The 17843-nt window shown below is 39.9% G+C and overlaps 1 protein-coding gene across 3 annotated transcripts in view; it reads right to left on the bottom strand.

Moving 5' to 3' along the window:
• The window catches only part of LOC148641671 (serine/threonine-protein kinase ULK1-like), a 43044-nt gene that overhangs the window by 21887 nt on the left and 3314 nt on the right, over positions 1–17843 (bottom strand). For all 3 annotated transcript variants that reach the window (XM_088618546.1, XM_088618547.1, XM_088618545.1), the window contains exons 4-9: positions 12920–12952; positions 11657–11693; positions 6984–7157; positions 4540–4613; positions 3483–3584; positions 189–247 (exon numbers count right to left, since the gene is read on the bottom strand). In XM_088618546.1, the coding sequence (XP_088474672.1) occupies positions 189–247; positions 3483–3584; positions 4540–4613; positions 6984–7157; positions 11657–11693; positions 12920–12952 (479 nt within the window). The remainder of the gene's footprint in view (positions 1–188; positions 248–3482; positions 3585–4539; positions 4614–6983; positions 7158–11656; positions 11694–12919; positions 12953–17843) is intronic.

Genomic DNA, 17843 nt, shown 5'->3' on the forward strand with positions numbered 1-17843 from the left:
GACACAGGACGTCCCACATGCCTATGCTGTCCGGAGTACATTACAATAATTCCCATTACAAAAGTCATGGAGTATATGAAACAGGCAGAGAAAAGGCCATCTAATTCTATGAAGCAGAACACAGGGCACATTCATTGGTTGTCCACAGAGACTGTAAATAGTGCAGCACCCCGAGTGGGGATACTTACTTAGGAACAAGGCTTTTGTTTTTTTCATAGAACAGACGGAGGTCCTGGGGGCTGCTGGCCTGTTGGAACAAGACGAGGCATGAAGTACGTAGAACTTGAACCTCCTCTGGTCTCTAGCTGCTCAATGCAGCCGATACAATAATACACGACACCCAGATACTTTTCTAAATAACGCAAAAATAAATGCCACAAATCAAGATTGACTGGTTTACTATTAGGCTTCAAAGAACCCTATGTGGCTATAGAATATGTATGGGGAAATTAACAGGATTTATAGATTCTTTTCATCTAGACGTATAGTCTTTAGAGAATCTGTCATTCCTAGTTTAACACTGTATATCTGAGATCAGCTAAAGAATATGGAAAATTCATATGACTGTGCTTTATAGATCTTTAAGAGAAACATAATTTTCTCTTATACAGATCAGCATTCAACTTCCCAGATCAAAGTCTTCTTTATAAAAACAAAATGCAGTAAAACGTAAGGACACTGCCTTTCGCATGGTCTTGAAAGGCCCAGTATATTTTTGCAAGGTCTCATGATGAAACCAAAGCCAATTTTTCACATCAGCTGTCTGTTCCGGTAAACACAGTTGGTTCAGGTCTTTTTTTTCCCATTGCAGGACTGCAATGGTCCCAGCACTGCTCTCCTCCCTCTGCAGCACTGCCTGTGCTGAGCAGTCACTCAGAGACATACGGGGGGGTTGGCTGATGGCACATGTTGTCTCCACAGTATAAATAACCTATTAAGTAATATCTCAAAGGGCTGTTTCGCTGAACGCTTGCGTGTGCAGACATATCCCATCACTGGAGTTCAGGTACGCAGGAACACGCTGGCTCAAGACCACAGACCAATCAATAGTCCCTGGATAGGGTCTCCAGCCAGCCAGCCAAGTGCTCATCTGTGTGACAAACAAGTCTGGGAAGGGGGTGTGTAGGAGGAGGGTAATCCTGTTTAAAAATAGGAATAGGTTCTAGAAGAGAGTGGACTTCACACCACCCTGTCTAATCTGTGGCTTTATTAACAAGAATATGTTCCAGCTGTCATGACAGATGTTTTGTGCTTTATTTAATAAGGTGAGCTGGCTTTGCTTTAATAAGTTAAACAGGACCGGTCCTGGGGATATAAGCCCATAGGATGAGGTATACATAGCTATATAAGCCTTTAAAAAGTGCAGCTAGCAGATTGCACCCCCATTGGAAAGAGCATCTGCTACACTACACCAGGACAGGACGCCACTTCTCACTCTGCATCTTCCTCCTCGGTCTCCTGTAGGTATCCAACAGTGCCCACTCTCTGGGGGGTAGAACCCCTGGCATAGTCACACGGCTACAGACCGTGGGCACTCTTTGAATATGCATTTCTGCTCCGTCAAGAATCAATATTATCCTCAAGAGTCTTTTAACTCTAAAGACGTGAACGATACACTAGTAACGATGTAAAACGGAAAATATATGATTAAAATCAGTGTTAACAATTAGGCTAAGCATCACTTTTTCCACAAACAGCATTAACAAACAATGCAACTACTTCACTAAAATACAAGTGAGAAATTCCCACTGAGTTCACTAGGCAGAGCCCATGGAAAAAAATGCTTTGGAAGCTACTAAGCAATGTTGTTTACTTCAGCTGAACAGACACCAGTCTACACTTGTTTCCTTCTCAGTCTTATTCTAGATGACTATATTCTAGAAAACATCTACTGAATCTGTTCTAACATTCACTGCGGCTGATTTGGTCACCTTAATAAATGCAATAATAAAAACAGACTGAGAATGATAATGAAGGCAGCCAGCACAATTACTGGTACACAGCAGCTGTCAGACATCTATGTCAAGCAAGCAGTGCAGAAGGCCAGTATAATCGCTGACTGTCACGACCACCCCTTGCACAGTGAATCTGACCTCCTTCCATCTGGGCGGCGATTTAGACTGTCCAAATTCCAGTGCACGAGAACTAAGTTACCCTTTATTCTTATAGCTATTAACCCGCTTAATTAGGATACATCTAATAATATGTGGCACTGTGGCTAAGGATCTGTGCCTGTGGCTGGAAGGTTGCCAGTTCAAATCCCACGGCCAGCAGAGGAATCCTACTCCATTGGTCCCCTGAGCAAAGCCCTTTACCCCAGTTGCTCCAGGGGCGCCGTATAAATGGCTGACCCTGTACTCTGACCCCCAGCTTTTCTCCTTGTCTGTGTGTCTACATGCATCTACATGCATCAGAATTTCTCCTATTCCACATTTACGGAGTATTCTTTTTGAACTACTGGGCTTGTGCTTCACCCATGGTTTCATATAACAAGCCTAGAGTTTTTTCAAATTCCACTTTGTCTACCTTTTCTGTCACCCTTGTGAAAACTACAAAATGGATATTGTATAGCTTCCAAATCTTTCAAAATCCTTAGGCATATGGTTTCTAATAGTACGTTTTAAGACATATTCAAGGACAGCTAAAAATTTTTTTTTGGGGGGGAGCATCACTACAAAATGTAAGCAAAAAATGTAAGTCACTGTGTTTTAAGAGAAATTGGGATTTGATACGGTAAGGCCAAACCAAAGGAAGAGCTTTTCCATTAAGTGTTATCTGCAAACACCTTATTATATCAACTGCTCTACCTGTAGCATGAACTTAAGTGAATTTAAAAAAACTAAGGCACATTGCAAAGTCAAAAACATTATTAATTATATATCATTATCCAAGATCTATGAATAATATTCTTTGCAGTTAAATTTAAAATGTCACACAGAATTAAGCAGAGACCATGAAATGTCGGAAATCGGTGAAAAATCTGAGAAATTCTTATCAGAATTTAAATTGGTATTTGCTTCACACTATCTTCATACTTGAGAGAAGGAAGTGCACAAAAAAATATCAATTGAACATCAACAAAAATCAAAAGGCTAAAGTACAACCAATGACTAAAAACCAAAGAAAAAGAAAAAAAAGTGAAATACGAACAGCAGTCACTGATTAGAGAGCATAAAAGTCAAAATCAGAAAGCACTGATTTACCAGCTGCATGGCCTGAAAAGATTTAAAAAAGTTTGTCATGGCTGCAATTTAACAGCTTCAGGCAATTTCAACCAAACTGCATTTGGAAAAATCACATTTGCAAATCACCCAAGGAAACAGCACGATTAAGTCAGGTTTTGTGTGATTAGGGAGAAAAAAACGATGAGCTAGTCCCTCTGCCCTCATTGCAATGCTCCTAAACCATGGGTCGCCACCCCAACACGACAGGTGGAAAAAGTCCTGAAAGACAGCAGAAGATCCGGTCGGGCCGGTGCTCACCTGAAATGGGGCCTTCCCAGTCAGACACTGATACACAATGGTTCCTATGCTCCACAGGTCTGCCTTGGCATCATACGTCTGGGACATGATCACCTCAGGAGCCTAAGGCCAAACAAAAGGCATCGGACAAAGTCACATCTATCCTGTAATCAGAAATGTGTTATTTTTTTTAGTTTAAACCTTATCGTAGGACATTAACACAACAACAATACATTTGCCATGCAAAAGAGGAGCCTGTGGGTGGGACGATAAATGTGCATTTGATTAGACGATCTTTATCTCCAGGTACTGTAGCTAGTGAAGGGGAATTCAGAAAGTGCCGGGGCCGTTCATCCAATAAAAAGAAACACAAGCTGGGTTTAAGTCTGTCACGAAGTGGCTTAGTTTTATAATACTGCTCAGTATGACCAGAGCTGCCATTTCAGACATATAATGTGACAGAATATGACTGAAAATATGACTGAATGCCTGCAAGTCAGAACACTTGCTGTTGGCTCATTCCAGTCAAGGGGGAGCATACCGAGCTACGATCAGGATAGCAAACGGATTATGTTTGAAGTCTGCTTGAAAGACAGCAGAGTTGCAGTCAGAGTGTTAACTTTTTTTTCTCCAAAAAGCAAACTCCTAAGCCTAGCCCATAAACATCAACACTTGAAATATAATATCTTGATTTTAACACAGCTGTTAATTTTACTGAAGCCAGACTCAAGTGTCAATGATTTAATTTCTTGGAATAGCTGTATGTGTAGGGCTCTTTCCCTTCCCCCTACGATACAATAATACACCTCAGGTTGATCAACAAATATGGAAGGCTGAAGAAAAAACAATACACTTTTCACGGAGAATCCCTAATCAAAGACGTGAATTATTTAATGCAGCCATTCAGCTTTGTCTGTGGTGGCAATTTCAGCATCATGATATACAGTAGCTTTTCCCTGTGGTGCTTTTTATCGGAGGATTTTTGTGATCCTGAGCCGGTGATAAAAAGTCAAGTTTACTTCTCAATCGAAAAAGGTACTGTAAATAACTGCAGACTGGTGACTGGTGGGGCACTCACCATGTACATGGGGGAACCACACAGTGTAGCTGCCATCGTATTGTTTTGCAGATACCTGGCAAAACCAAAGTCAGCTGGAAAGAAAAGGGAACAAGTGAAAATCATTTTTAACTGTCCAACTACTGCCAAGTCTGTCACACAACTTCCATTCACTACTTACAGGACAGCTAGAACTGTCTATTCCCGTGATATATATTTCACTCTCACTTATTTCACTCTCACCCTCTTCCAATAATGCTGGTTTTAAGTGATCAGCTGGGGAGTAATTTTCTTCACAGCTCAGCTGCCTAAAAGGAAAGCCTGACTGGTGTGTTTTAAGCACCACTTGGGGAAGTTACTTTCCCCACATCGACATTGTGACAGGTCTTTGTATCTTTTCAAGCACCGTGTGACAAGTACAGACTGGGAACCTTGTGAAGCTGTTGCTCGAAGAGCCTTGGAAGTAGAATTCAAGAAACCAGATATAGTTTTGACAGCTTCCAAGAAAGTTCTCTTGTCATGAAACAGCACAGTATGTGGCTTTAAGGTCAAAAAGGAGCGAATACTGATAGCAAAAAGGGAATTGCCCTAAATGACAACCACAAAAACAAAAGTTCCCATTGCGAAATACTGTAGAAGAGCAGAGGTTGGTACAAAATATCTTCAATATTTATTTCAGCAACATCTGACTCATTTGTACTTCTAAACAAACTGCCTTCGACCTAAGAATTGAAATGATTTGTTAAGGTGTCTAGGAAAATCATGCATTTACTTACGGCCGAGGACACTAACTGATCCCGTGAAAAAACAGTGCTGGCACACGCCCGCAACAGCGCTTTATTTAACTGCTGCCTGTCAGTGCAGGACACGTCTGGCTGCTCTTCTCTTAACTGATTGTACAACAGCAGTTTGGTTCTTGTACCATGGTGATCACGACTGTATGATATTCTGTGTTTCGAGTGTTTTGTGGTTAACAGCTGTTAGTGGCCAGAGAAGGCAGCTGGGAAAAAAAGGGTTATCAGTGTTGTTATATGAATGCTGGACAGCCAAGTTTGTCTAACTGAGGGCCACAGTTCAGTTTGGATGACCTGGGATTGGTGAATGGAGATATTTTCTACGGGGGTTCAGTTTAAATAGTTTAAAGAAAACTTTTTTTCACAATCACAGTTTAAATTAAAACTGCATTGGAGTCTATAGATAGCTTCTTTAGGTAGTGTACACTCTTCAAAAGAATCAGCATATTTTTGAGCCACGAACTTCATGAGGTGTCCTTTCCCAAGCCTCAGTTTTAATTCTCAAAAGTTTCAAATTAATAATAATAATAATAATAATAATAATAATAATAATAATAATAATAATAAAATTATTATCCATTGCATTTGCTGAGTGAGCTTCTGTTTCAATGAACTGTGTGCACTTTAGTTAACTTTAACCTGCAAGTTTAAATTTAAGTTGTTTTATCCACATTCACTCTCTGATGATCTTCACTTTATATATCTCAATGTACTTTGCATTTCAGATAATTCTGAGCTTCACCTGCACAAATTTGAGAACTGTACTACAGTAATTATAAAAAACACAGAACCAATTTATGCCTCGGTTTCAAACAACATGTCTGCAACTGCAGTTTTCTCCCCTCTTACTGGACCTCGTCCTAAAACGCACTCCACAGTTTTATATTTATAGAACACTATTGAGTCACGTTTTAATTTCTTTGTGCATGGCATCTTTGAAATCCAGGAGGATTACTGTGTCAGTGTGCCCTTGTTTTTAAATATGATGAGTCTGCTGCTGAAAAACAAGTACAAGGCGTACAGAAACAAAACCAATTATTCATGCAGCCACTGCAAAAAAAATAGATTTGTAAGCCACTTACAGTCTTTTTATTCATTCTTTTCTTAAAGTAGTAGTATTGAGTAACTTATTCTAAAAGAATAAAAGCCTTAGGCTCAGTGTGCCTATCTTGTTGAATTACTACTACAGAGTCCGCCAACAGGGAAAATAGGGAATATTTTTAACCGATTTATTTTGATATGCATCTGAACTGTGTTCAGTATCGTGTTACAACAAAGTGATGCAGACTTGCTTGAGCTTTGATTTTAAGCTTTGAAAATGTGTTGATAAAACTGCACACCTGAGCGTAAAAATGTATTTGTGCAAAAACAATTTGTAACCAAAAGAGAGAAAATGAATGGAAATCACTTATGATTTCAAATACTTTTTTTTTTTTTTACAAGGAAGCTGTTAAAACTTTTAGAGAGAATATGAGATTTAATCCTTAAAATGACAGATTCTCATTTCTGGTCCCCAAAAAGCTCCAGCCTTGCTGGGATTACTATGCCATTCTAGACAATGAAGTCAAGAGTGTCTTCGGATCAGGCAGACTCTGCAGCCCTCCAGGAAAGCACGCTCATTCACAGGCCTCAAGCACGCTCTGAGACTGTGAGCACACACGGAAAGCACACCTATCTTGATGCGGGTGTTGTTGGGGTTGGACTTCCGCCCCCCCGTGTGCGAGAGCAGGATGTTCTGGGGCTTCAGATCTCGGTGGATGATTCCTTTGGCCTTCAGGACCTTCATGGCGCCCGCGATCTGCTGCAGGAACAGGCGGATTGTGTCCTCGCTTAGGGTCCCCTTGGCTGTTAGCAGGAATGAAAGAACAACACAAAAAACTGTCAGCTCCTTAGGCTACGAATGAAGAATCATTCAGTCAGGATGGCCGATGAATTAGCCTCTCATTTCTTCCCCGTTTCCTAGGTATTAGCACTTTTATAACTGCAGTATTCATTATTCATTATTATTAGTTTACCACCTATTACACACATACACCTGTGTACCCCATATCGGCCTTTTAACAGAAGATCATGCATAGCAAGACAAAACTACAGCTGTTTTAGAATTGCACTAATATTATGTACTTTGCACTCCACTACTTTATGCAAAAGACGAGTGGCCCCGTACCGCCGAGGGAAGGGTTGAGTTTAATTGGCCAGGGCTCTCTCGGCTCACGGGCGTGAGCGCAAGTCCTGCAACTCCCCAGACACATGCAGGCTTGCAGCAAAACCAGCGAGTGACTGACCCACGTTTCGGTCAGTGCCCCTCCGCCAGAAAATCCCTACTTGAGGGATGGGCAGGCCAGAAGAGCCCGCCCGCACTTCCGGATTCTCCACACGCGGGCACAAGGGTCACTGCTGTGAGTCAAGATGCCAAGATGCAGCTGGCAATTGCAGACTTGGTGGGAGCATAACTAGTGACAACAAGTCTAGATTCATTGAAAGATAGGCCTTTCGGTTCAGTATAAATAAAATCAGAGCAGTCTGTTCAAGGCCTCTGAATTTTGTTTGAACAATAGTAATTGCTTTGTGTACCCTAAACAGAGAGCAAACAGGGCACTGAACTATTTTTAAAAAGTCCTCAAATATTTGGGGACTGAAAACACAACAAACAGGCACGAGTGGCCAGCAGCCCCTTGCATTTGTAAATATTACGCTCAGTGAAAGCATAACTTCTCAATTCCACAAACACAGTGGATCTAAGGTCAACTACAGAAAAGAAGTCCATGTTACACACCCCCTAAAGTTTTCTAAATAAAATGGTGTACACAAACTTTTTCATGGAATAATAAAGGTTGTGTCACCTGGACTGTCTCCCTGACATTTCTTGGAAGAAACTCCAGCGTGAAGCTATGCATCTCACCCTGGCTGTCTCTAGAACAGATCTCCCTTTCCTCTCTTTCGTAAGATAGAAATGTTATCCCTGTTGTTTATTTGCAGCACTTGGAGTGCCCTGATTACTTCCAGGGAAACACTGACCGGAGTTTAATATAGAACATGCGTGCTTTAACCAGATGGAACAGTGCCCAACTGAAGCAGGATGGGAAACTGTAGGACAGAGCAGCTCAGATCCAGTCCTCCATGGCCAGGTGGCCTTCTCTTGAAAATGAAACCGAGGAACACTGTTGCAAGCTATTAAAAATAAGACTGCAGAGAAAAGCACAGATTAACATGCAAGATTCTGCGTGCAAACTGGATGCATTAGGCTCAAAATCCTTTTTTAATCCCCGTTATTGTGTGATGCGCCTAGATAGCAAGCAGTAACCAGCTTCACCATCATGCGATCCTTCTTCAAATTGTGAATGAGGTAATTGAACTGTTCTTTGTTGTTAAACCAGGCCCAATGCAGCAATAGTGACCACTCATACACACTGGCAGCCGGGACTTTTTAAATCATATATTGTATCCATTGTATGCCTTAATACAGGGGAGGGAGCAACTTCAATTGAAGCCCAGATTCCTATAGCTTATACATTTGTTTTTTTTCCAATTAGCCATTCATTAAGCTGATTTAACTTATCAGTTTTTAACTGGAGGACCTGGCACCCATCAAAGACTGCAGTTATCCATTTCTGGACAAGGAGAGATTTAAAGGAATATATGTTCAAACACTTGTAAGTGCTTTATATGTTCAACCAAGACTTGTAAGTGCTTACTTGCTATTAAAAACTGAAACCAAGAAGTATGTTTTATTGACTGACTGGCATTTTATTGTTTGTGGTTTTTCTTTTATGGCTTCATATCATACAGTTAATAACTTTCGAGATGCTTTCCCCCAAAAATCCCACAAGTTTTAAAACTGACAACCATTTTGAATGAATGCTTTAATATCCCATATTTACAGTGGACAAATAGCAAACTATAAAACAAAAGACATTAACATAACAGCGATAAGCTATGTCCTTGCCCTAATGCAGATATTTCCTGTGTCAAACAAACCTTTTGTAGGTGCTCTATATTTAGTATACAGATTCATAAAGCCAAACAGTGTTGCAAATGTTTACAAAATCAAAATAACCTGCTCCACCCTTTCCTTCCATTTTTGTCGGGAGCAGTATATCCATGACGCTCCAAGCTTCCTGAGCTTCAACCCAAAATTAACCTCCTCAACTCCACCAGGTTTGTTTCATGTGTCAAAAAAAAAATCCTAGGTCTCCAAGAACTGCATCACAGGGCAGGACACCACCTCATATATGAGAAACCTGCACTTTACAGTTCTGCGAAGAACTTCTTTAAAAACACTTCGTATGCTATTACACATTCAGCGCGACATTTTTATTGAACATGCCAGTTATTAGTAACCTAAGATAACTGAATGCAGGAAGGATCAAAGTGTGGCAAAGTAGTTCTTTGAGGACAGATGTTAAATGTAAGCTGACAAGCCCAATACCCTTAGGTCGCTGAGAATGCATAAGGGGATGTGTTTTTTAAAGTTTCAATTAAAACCACAAAGACACTTCATTCTCCCACTCACACACAACGAACATGTGCTCCCTAGCGACCTGAGGATATGTTTCAAGGCATTCAATTCAGAAAAAGGAAAAGTGTATTTTAATGAAATAAATTCCTCGGGCACAATAAATCATTTTAAGAAAGCAGTTTTTGATTCTGCTTTGCCAACAACACAAGGGCGGCAGCCTCTGTTCAGAGGAAATGTGTGCATCTTTGACCAGGAAGGAAAAACAAGAGGCTTGGCTTCAGGCTCAGCAGCTTCGCTCTCTTCCTTGCGGAGGCAGGTGTCCGGCTCCTCCGTTGTCAACCACAGACACAAAGGGGAGCGCCAGGAAAGGCAGCCATCATTACAGAACTGAGTCACAGAACAGCCTCCAAGAGATACACAGAATCCAACAAAAGCAAACTTGGGAACAGGGGATCCGAAGTTCACATAGTGCTTTCCAGGGAGAAGACAGACTTTAGTTATAGATTCAGGATCAGTTGATCAGTGGACCAAGTGAAGCCTCTGTAAAGCTAAACAAATGTTGATCCCACAGTGAATCTTGCAGCATACTCTGAAGGTGTTAGCCTCACAAACATCCCAGTTACATAAATGTTCATTCAACAACTGTGCTGGAAAAAGCTTTGAGGTTATATCATGTATTGTGCGGTGTCTGTGCTTATGCTGCATAGGTTAGTCTGTGGCGATACAACGTTTTTCACATGAAAAAAGGGAAGTTAAATAAAGAAAAATAAACTAGTTTTCCATGCTATTGGGTTTATACCGCACACAAAACAACATACAATTTAAAAATCAAAAGGCCCATAGCCACAGTGGCCAAACAATGTTTTCCCAGCTCCAGACACTTTGACATCTACATATAACAGCAAGATTTTCCCTCTGTGGTCCCAAGCAGCGTACTAATGAAACAAAGGAATCAAAGTCCTTTTCTGCTCCAAGGGCAGCCTCAAACCTCTCAGAGACTTAGCAACAATGGCCACTTTTCCTCTGCAAAGCCTTAGCAAATTTAAATGCTCTTGGACAGTAATGTTTGGACCTCTCTCAATGCTAACTTGGCTCTTGTTAAGTGATTTTCTTGCTGGTTATGACTGGCAAGAATCTAGATGATGCAATGCCAAGAAACCTTATTCAGCTTGCATGACTAATGTGTCAAAACCTTACTCATTCTTTTTCTGCTGCCCTGGCTGGTCTTACCTAAGCTCTTTATCCATTTATTACAATGTCCATTATCATTTCAAGAAAAGGACACAAAAGACAGTGCACACCATCCCAGACAGAAAAACAGAACAAAAAAATGAATTCTTGTGATGCTTGTGATCACTTTTGAATTACTCAAATTAAACAGGCTTTTAATTAAACCAGAGGTGTCAAAGTACACAACCTTCCTGGTTCTGCCAGCTCTAAGATTTGGAAAAAATAATGTGACCACTTATGTAACTAATTATTTTGGTCAAATAGTGACTCTATGGTACTAGATTTTGACATTTTACAAATAATCTAACCAACAAATGACTTCATATGGTGACCCTTTAGGTTAAAAGGGAGTTTTTTTAGAATGTAATTTCCAGGTGAAAAAAGGGAAACTAGGACATCTCAAAAACTTTTACACTATTAAGAATCCTTTGTAATCACATTGTTACTGTTCTTGTCAAGTTCAAAACAAACCCTTCCTGATAATATAGATTTTTCACAAAAAAAAGATGTATTTTCAAGGACATTACACTTCAGATTGAAGAAAGGAAGTTGAGGGGACGATTTGAAAGTAAATAGTTAAAACAGGAACCTCTCCACTGCAGAGCACTCAGGGTTTTGAGATGTTTGAAGTGAAACATGAAAACCGTAAACTTACAGTGGAGGTAATCAGCAAGGTCTCCCCCATTGCAGTACTAGAAAAACCAAGATAAAACAGAAGAAGGTTAAATCACTATGTAGCAGACAGCTCAGCTGAATAATTCATCAAACATGGAGGGGGAACATGTCAGAGAAACAGCTGAGAATCCATAACTACCTGAAATGCGTAACACACAAACATCAAACTTCACAGTTTCAGATTGTTTTCCTGTGCTTCTTCTCTTGTTTAATTCCATAACAACACATCTTAGAAAGGCAATTATTAATGATTTATATCACAAGGCGAGCACCTTGTTTCTCAGTTTTCTTCTGCTACTTTATTTCAGGGAAGGTTTATCTTTAGTCTTTTATAACTAAAACTGCCTTATAACATGGAAAAAGCATTAAATTGTTACCACTAGACAAATAGGTATTTTTTAAAAATAAAAGTAAATCATATCCAAACATCTCTCTGCAAGAACATGCTGCTTTTGAAGAACACTGCTACTTGCATCACGGTTTTGTTAAATCCTACTTGTTGTACATTTTCTGTTTTTACTGCATATAATCAAGGATGGGAAACATGAGATCTAGACAAACAGTTGCCCTTCCCCCCACCCCATTACACCTTGACTGAATCAAGTACTTGGATCAGTCAAATTGCCCGTTTCAACTTGATCTTAATCACTAAAAAAACAGCAACAACCTGGCCCTTCAGGGACCGCCGCCCATACCTGGCTCATATTGTACTACAAATTATAGCATAATTTTCCAAATGTATTCACTAGGCCTGCAGAAACAGCTTATGATTCCAGATTTCCAAAGCTAAGCAATAGCCAGGCCATGTTCTGAGTGTGGGAGATGGGGAAAGGACACTGGTGCTCCACCACAACTGTTGGTGAAAAAACCTTAAAATGAGATGAATTTCTCTTGTAATGTTACCCTGAACTACAATACAAACTAAGTGAAAGTGCCTAATTATCTGGAGAGGGCAATTTAATGCTTTTATCTAACAGTTACACAGGTTTGTAGGCGTTCCATATCTCTTGTGCATTTGTTCTGTATGTGGCATTATAGGTTTCTTATAATCGTGCATGCTCTTTGATTCATTGCATAACCCAGACAAAATAGGCAGCTCCCTTGTTAAATACAGTCGTCCAAACACTCACGTTGGCCTAATTCACACCGACAGCAAACCAGTCTTTTGTCTCAGATCAGAAATCTACACTCTGGTAATAAGGAAAACGCTGTAAAAAAATCGATAGCACGGCAACTAGCTTACCTCCATGACCAGATAAACACAGCTTGCCATTTCCTGAAAACAGAAACAAAGAAAATGGGACGTAAGTCAGTTTTAATTCAGAAGTCAAAATGATCTTTAGACTTCTCTCACACATTCTCCCAGTACTCAGTCAGCTAACCTGTCTATTCAAACACAAACTGTGGTCTTTAGACCTCCACCCTGCCCTCCCCCATTTTCTTTCATGTTGCCCATTGTACCCCCTTCGCCTCAAATTTCCACTCTCGCACCTGAAATGTCATGATTTGTTTTCTAATTTTGTTTTTACTTTACAGCATGAAATTAATGGCTCCTCGTTCCCCCCTCACAGCTCCCCACCTGAAGCATTATTATAGTCTTGTGTTCAAAAGGGTTCATTTGACATCCGCTCTAAAAAGAAACAAGACTTTCCTAAACCCTTGCAGATTACATTTTGATTCAAAATGTATTTGTGTGCTTATGTAGAGGCTGTCTATGATGTTCCAGAAGTGAATGCGCTACCCTTGCTCGCTCTTGCTAGCGGATTACATGTAATACTTCCAGTTGCTTAGTACTGAAACTGTGCAATTATATAAAGGCTGTTATAAAGCTGGTGCCATGAACACGCTTGCTGGCAATATGATATCCATAATTGAGGCTGACAATACCAAGAAAAAAAAAAACGTGATGAACAGAACAAAGGAAAGTCAAAACACATTTCAAGGAGATCAGTACCTTATTGTTTCAGATAAGCATACTTCACTTGTCTTGTAGAATAATGTTATGAAAGGATGGATCAGCGAGGGTTTCTACCTATTATCAGCTACTACAGTATACAGTTCAGGCCAGGCCATTGGAGTGTCAGCTGTAAGACTTTTGTTTTACAGTCTTGTTTTTGTCTCAGAAAAGGACTGGTGATCAACCTATAAAATGAATGGCTCACTATTCCACAGCCCAAAGATTTCTTGTGGATTCAAAATAATTGGGAACAGGGGGAAAAAATGAATAATTGTATGTTTCACTGGCACAATTTCAAACCAACCCATATGGATCAGGAATCCATATAGTATGCGATTACATGCTACCGTAGATGCTTGTACTGTATCACATACACACAACAAATGCATTTTATCTCCAGGAAAAATGTTCCTAATTATTTCACAAAGTACTGATCGCTTCAGCTTCATCAAATGGAAACCAAAACTGTCAATGGGGATCTAGGCTGGAGAAAAGTGAAATAAGTAGTGTATTAAACATGTCAGATAAAGTTCACTGGATACAACTAGAAACAATGTTCCCTTAGGAGACTTCCGCTGACAAACCATTCTTGATTGTGGAAATTTACCACATAAAAGTTGCAAAAAATTACAACTGTAATAAAAGTACTAAAAGAATCAATAACTCTTTATTGAAATCCCCATCTACCTTTTAAAACTGCTGTAATTTCTCCATCAGTAGAAAGACATTTCAAGAAGACCAGAAAGTAATGTGTGCTATTCTGCCCACTTCACATTTATACTTTTTTCAAAAAATTACTGCAACAAATTTACAGTGAGATTTTATCGACTATACATGACTTAAATTGATTACGCAACTATCATTCATCATCAACTGGTTGTCTACTGCTAAAGTCACAGGCTTGTAATGTGTGACCAGTGCTGAAAGCTGTACATCTGTCATGCATGCTGAGATATTCTGTCCTGATCCTCTCACACAGTCTGGACAAACACTGCCTAATCACTGTATTCCACAGGTTATCCAAGCTCATCCTAAAAAAAGATCACTGGGGCTCAAGTCTACTGAGTAGGGCATCCACACCTTAACTTTCACAAGGTTACATACGAGATACATATCTCATCAAGATCATTTGGAAGCTAGTGATATGTTTCATTCACCAGAGCCCTGGATCAAATGGGTTGCTAGAAGCCATTTTACTTCAATCAGAACGAAAAAAATCTTCATGTTAAATAAAACATGAGATTGCAGTGCAAAGAAACCATGTTCAAAGAGAGGCTGTAGGAGCGATCACTATTACCCATACTGTATGAAAAGACCAGCAAGCAGCCTGGTGTACCATTTGGCTCAGAAGAGATGTGCTCATTAGCACTAGCAAAAGAGGCTATTTTGCTTACCTCCTTTTATTGCCCCGATTACAAAAAAGATATCAATACAACACACTGTTGAACACCAACACCGTGAACACACTGTACTGAAGTACACCAAGTGGAATTTGAGAGAACCTGAGGCTTGTCTTATGAAATATCAAAAGTAAAACAGTCAATTGTTAAAAACATGAAAACAAACCTCCACAGAAAAAAAAACATGGGTAAATCACACACCAATGTTCACAATCACGCTAGTCTGTGGTGGGAAGCAAGCCATGGTTAGCGATTTAAAAATAATATTTTATAAACATGGAATTGGAGAAATTCTGCTACACACAGGCTGAGCATTCAGAATGTATATTCTACTACATAAAACACACTGAAAAAGTCACAAGGAATGCTTGGGAGGAAAATGAATTATATTTAATGAACATAATTCAAGAATCTGTCATCTAACGCTTAAAAAAATCACAGATACAAAAGGGAATTTGCATATTTTCAAAGTGTTTCTTACGTGAATATGTGCTACTTTTAACAGAGAAGGTGCTTCATACTCTAGATATCAGCGTTTACTGTAGAAGGCGTCAATGGGAAAATAACAGCAGATACAGTACAACTAATCTGGTAGTGCACAACTATCAACAGTAAGGATTCAACTTTGACAAATGTTGCAATGAAACAAAACTACAGATGCATGAGAAGAAAACAGACATTAGGTCTTTCAGAAGTGACCTAAAACTTTCCAAACCCATTGTAAACTCCGGCACCAGTAAAGCAGTTTTAGTTCAAGACCTCCCCCACCATACCCCTCCTGCTATTCTCCTCATCTTTTTTGTATACCCACAAAGAAAAACCTCTAAACCACAATGGGCTGCACACTCATGGTATCCTTTATCACCTAGTAACAGATGACACCTCATGCAAAGCAGCCTATCAGTTAGGTTGACTGGCAGTTCCCAGGGCCAGCTGCTGCTGACTAAGGGATTTTTTCTTCTGCTATTGACTGGATAAGGAGCAGCACAGGCCATCTGTTTTCCATTGTCCTTGTAACCAGGCAGATTTAGTTACTGCTGACTGCCTGGCACAGTTTCGCTTATGGCCTACAACATAATCTCTTGTCACCCAACCACCAATTTCTAGATGGATTTCCAGGCATGTTAATTAAGAAAGAGGCATCTGAAATTACCAAGCTAGCTCACAATAATGAAAAGGTCTATCCGAAATGTCTTTAAAGCCTTTATAGAAAACCGTGATATTGAGAACATTAATCTGCAACACTTAACACTGTGACCTACTCCTCAGTATCTTTTCCTTCAGGCACAGCTTTCAGCAGGACAAATACTTAAAAGATGGCTTTCAGCGTAATGAAAACGTATAGACATTGTTTCACACAAATAAAACATTTGAGACACAAGGATAAATCCAATGGCGAGACTGAATTTTGATTATGCATTATATACACAGGTCATAGAAGCACTGAAGAAACAACAGCAAAAAGGGTCAAAAACATCACCTAACCATTTCTGCTACCATCTCTGCTGATATTAGAAATGGTCACAGTTAGCAGCCAGTAAACTGATACCTGGCCCAAACTTGCATGCTTTGCAGAGCTGAAACCGATCAACTGGCCTCCTATGTGTAAAATTGGACCTATGGTACATTTCTGAAATGTCTACTTAAACAGTCAAAATAAGCAGACAGGGCTTTAAAGCCCTCTGTTAAAGGGATTGTATAAAAATAACTAAAAAAATTGCACAATTGCAGCCAAAAAGACTTGTGGTCATTTGATGTTAAGTGTCTGAACAGGAAATTAACAATTAATAAAAGATTGTTTCAGTATAAAGCCGACGGTGGTGTGTACTTTAAATATTTAAAAATGCTGCACCTTCTGGATTTCAGAATTTATAATAATTATAATAAAATGGTCGTTCGTCGACCTTCTTCAATAGAACAGAAAATACTCCAAGCACCAAAAGATGCCTCTATAACTTTGCGACTATTGTTTCTGTAGCAAGTGCAGCGACTTTATTGACTCCCAGTGTGATGGTGTGGGCACAATTGTCCACTTTTGCACTGTCGCAATGCACTGTCCACAAACCGAGCACTTGGTCAAGTTTTACTTTAAAACATATCAGAATCGTGGAAAGCTGTTGAAAACCAAAAAGCCATTCTGTCATGGCAGCAGAGAGCGTACCGCTTTCCATCACTCCAGTTGCTCAAAGATCAAAGCTTTGACAGTATTGGGCAGGACACAGCACAGTCATGCTTCAGATAAGGCACATTTCCGATACCAAGGAGACACCTTGAGCTCCTGTCTTCTGCAGAATACTCAGTGGCCATCTGTCATGAACACCCTCAAGTGACTGCCTAGCTCCTGAGTCTAAACATCTTTTGCAACTCCAGCTGCAGTAACCGAGGCAGCGTTGCTCAATTCCCTGTGACAAGAACCTCACTGCTTTTCTTCCAGATCTCAAATAAAAATTCATATTAAACCTACACCTTGAGGTAATAAAGAGCCCTTGGAAACAGATTAAATTCTCCTGCTGAAGTTTAACTCTGGCAATGAAAAACTGCCAGGAACTGGCAGGACAGATGGGCGATTCTCTTGAGGAATCTCTTAAGATGTGCCACTGCTTTGCTTATCTTTCAACAATGCTAGAAGACAGGTACGATAAAATGATCAGTTCAGCTTCATTCAAGGCACAACAAAACAAAGTGTCATTGTTTTAAATGCGATTCCAGCCGAGATGCTGTCACACCCTAAATAATATAATTCAGCACAAAAACCCCACATACTGAACCTTTAGGGTCTTCACATGAACCTCCGATTCACATTACTGTGT

Source organism: Lepisosteus platostomus, chromosome 24, assembly GCF_059453375.1.
Source record: "Lepisosteus platostomus isolate fLepPlt1 chromosome 24, fLepPlt1.hap1, whole genome shotgun sequence".
Taxonomy (NCBI): domain Eukaryota; kingdom Metazoa; phylum Chordata; class Actinopteri; order Semionotiformes; family Lepisosteidae; genus Lepisosteus; species Lepisosteus platostomus.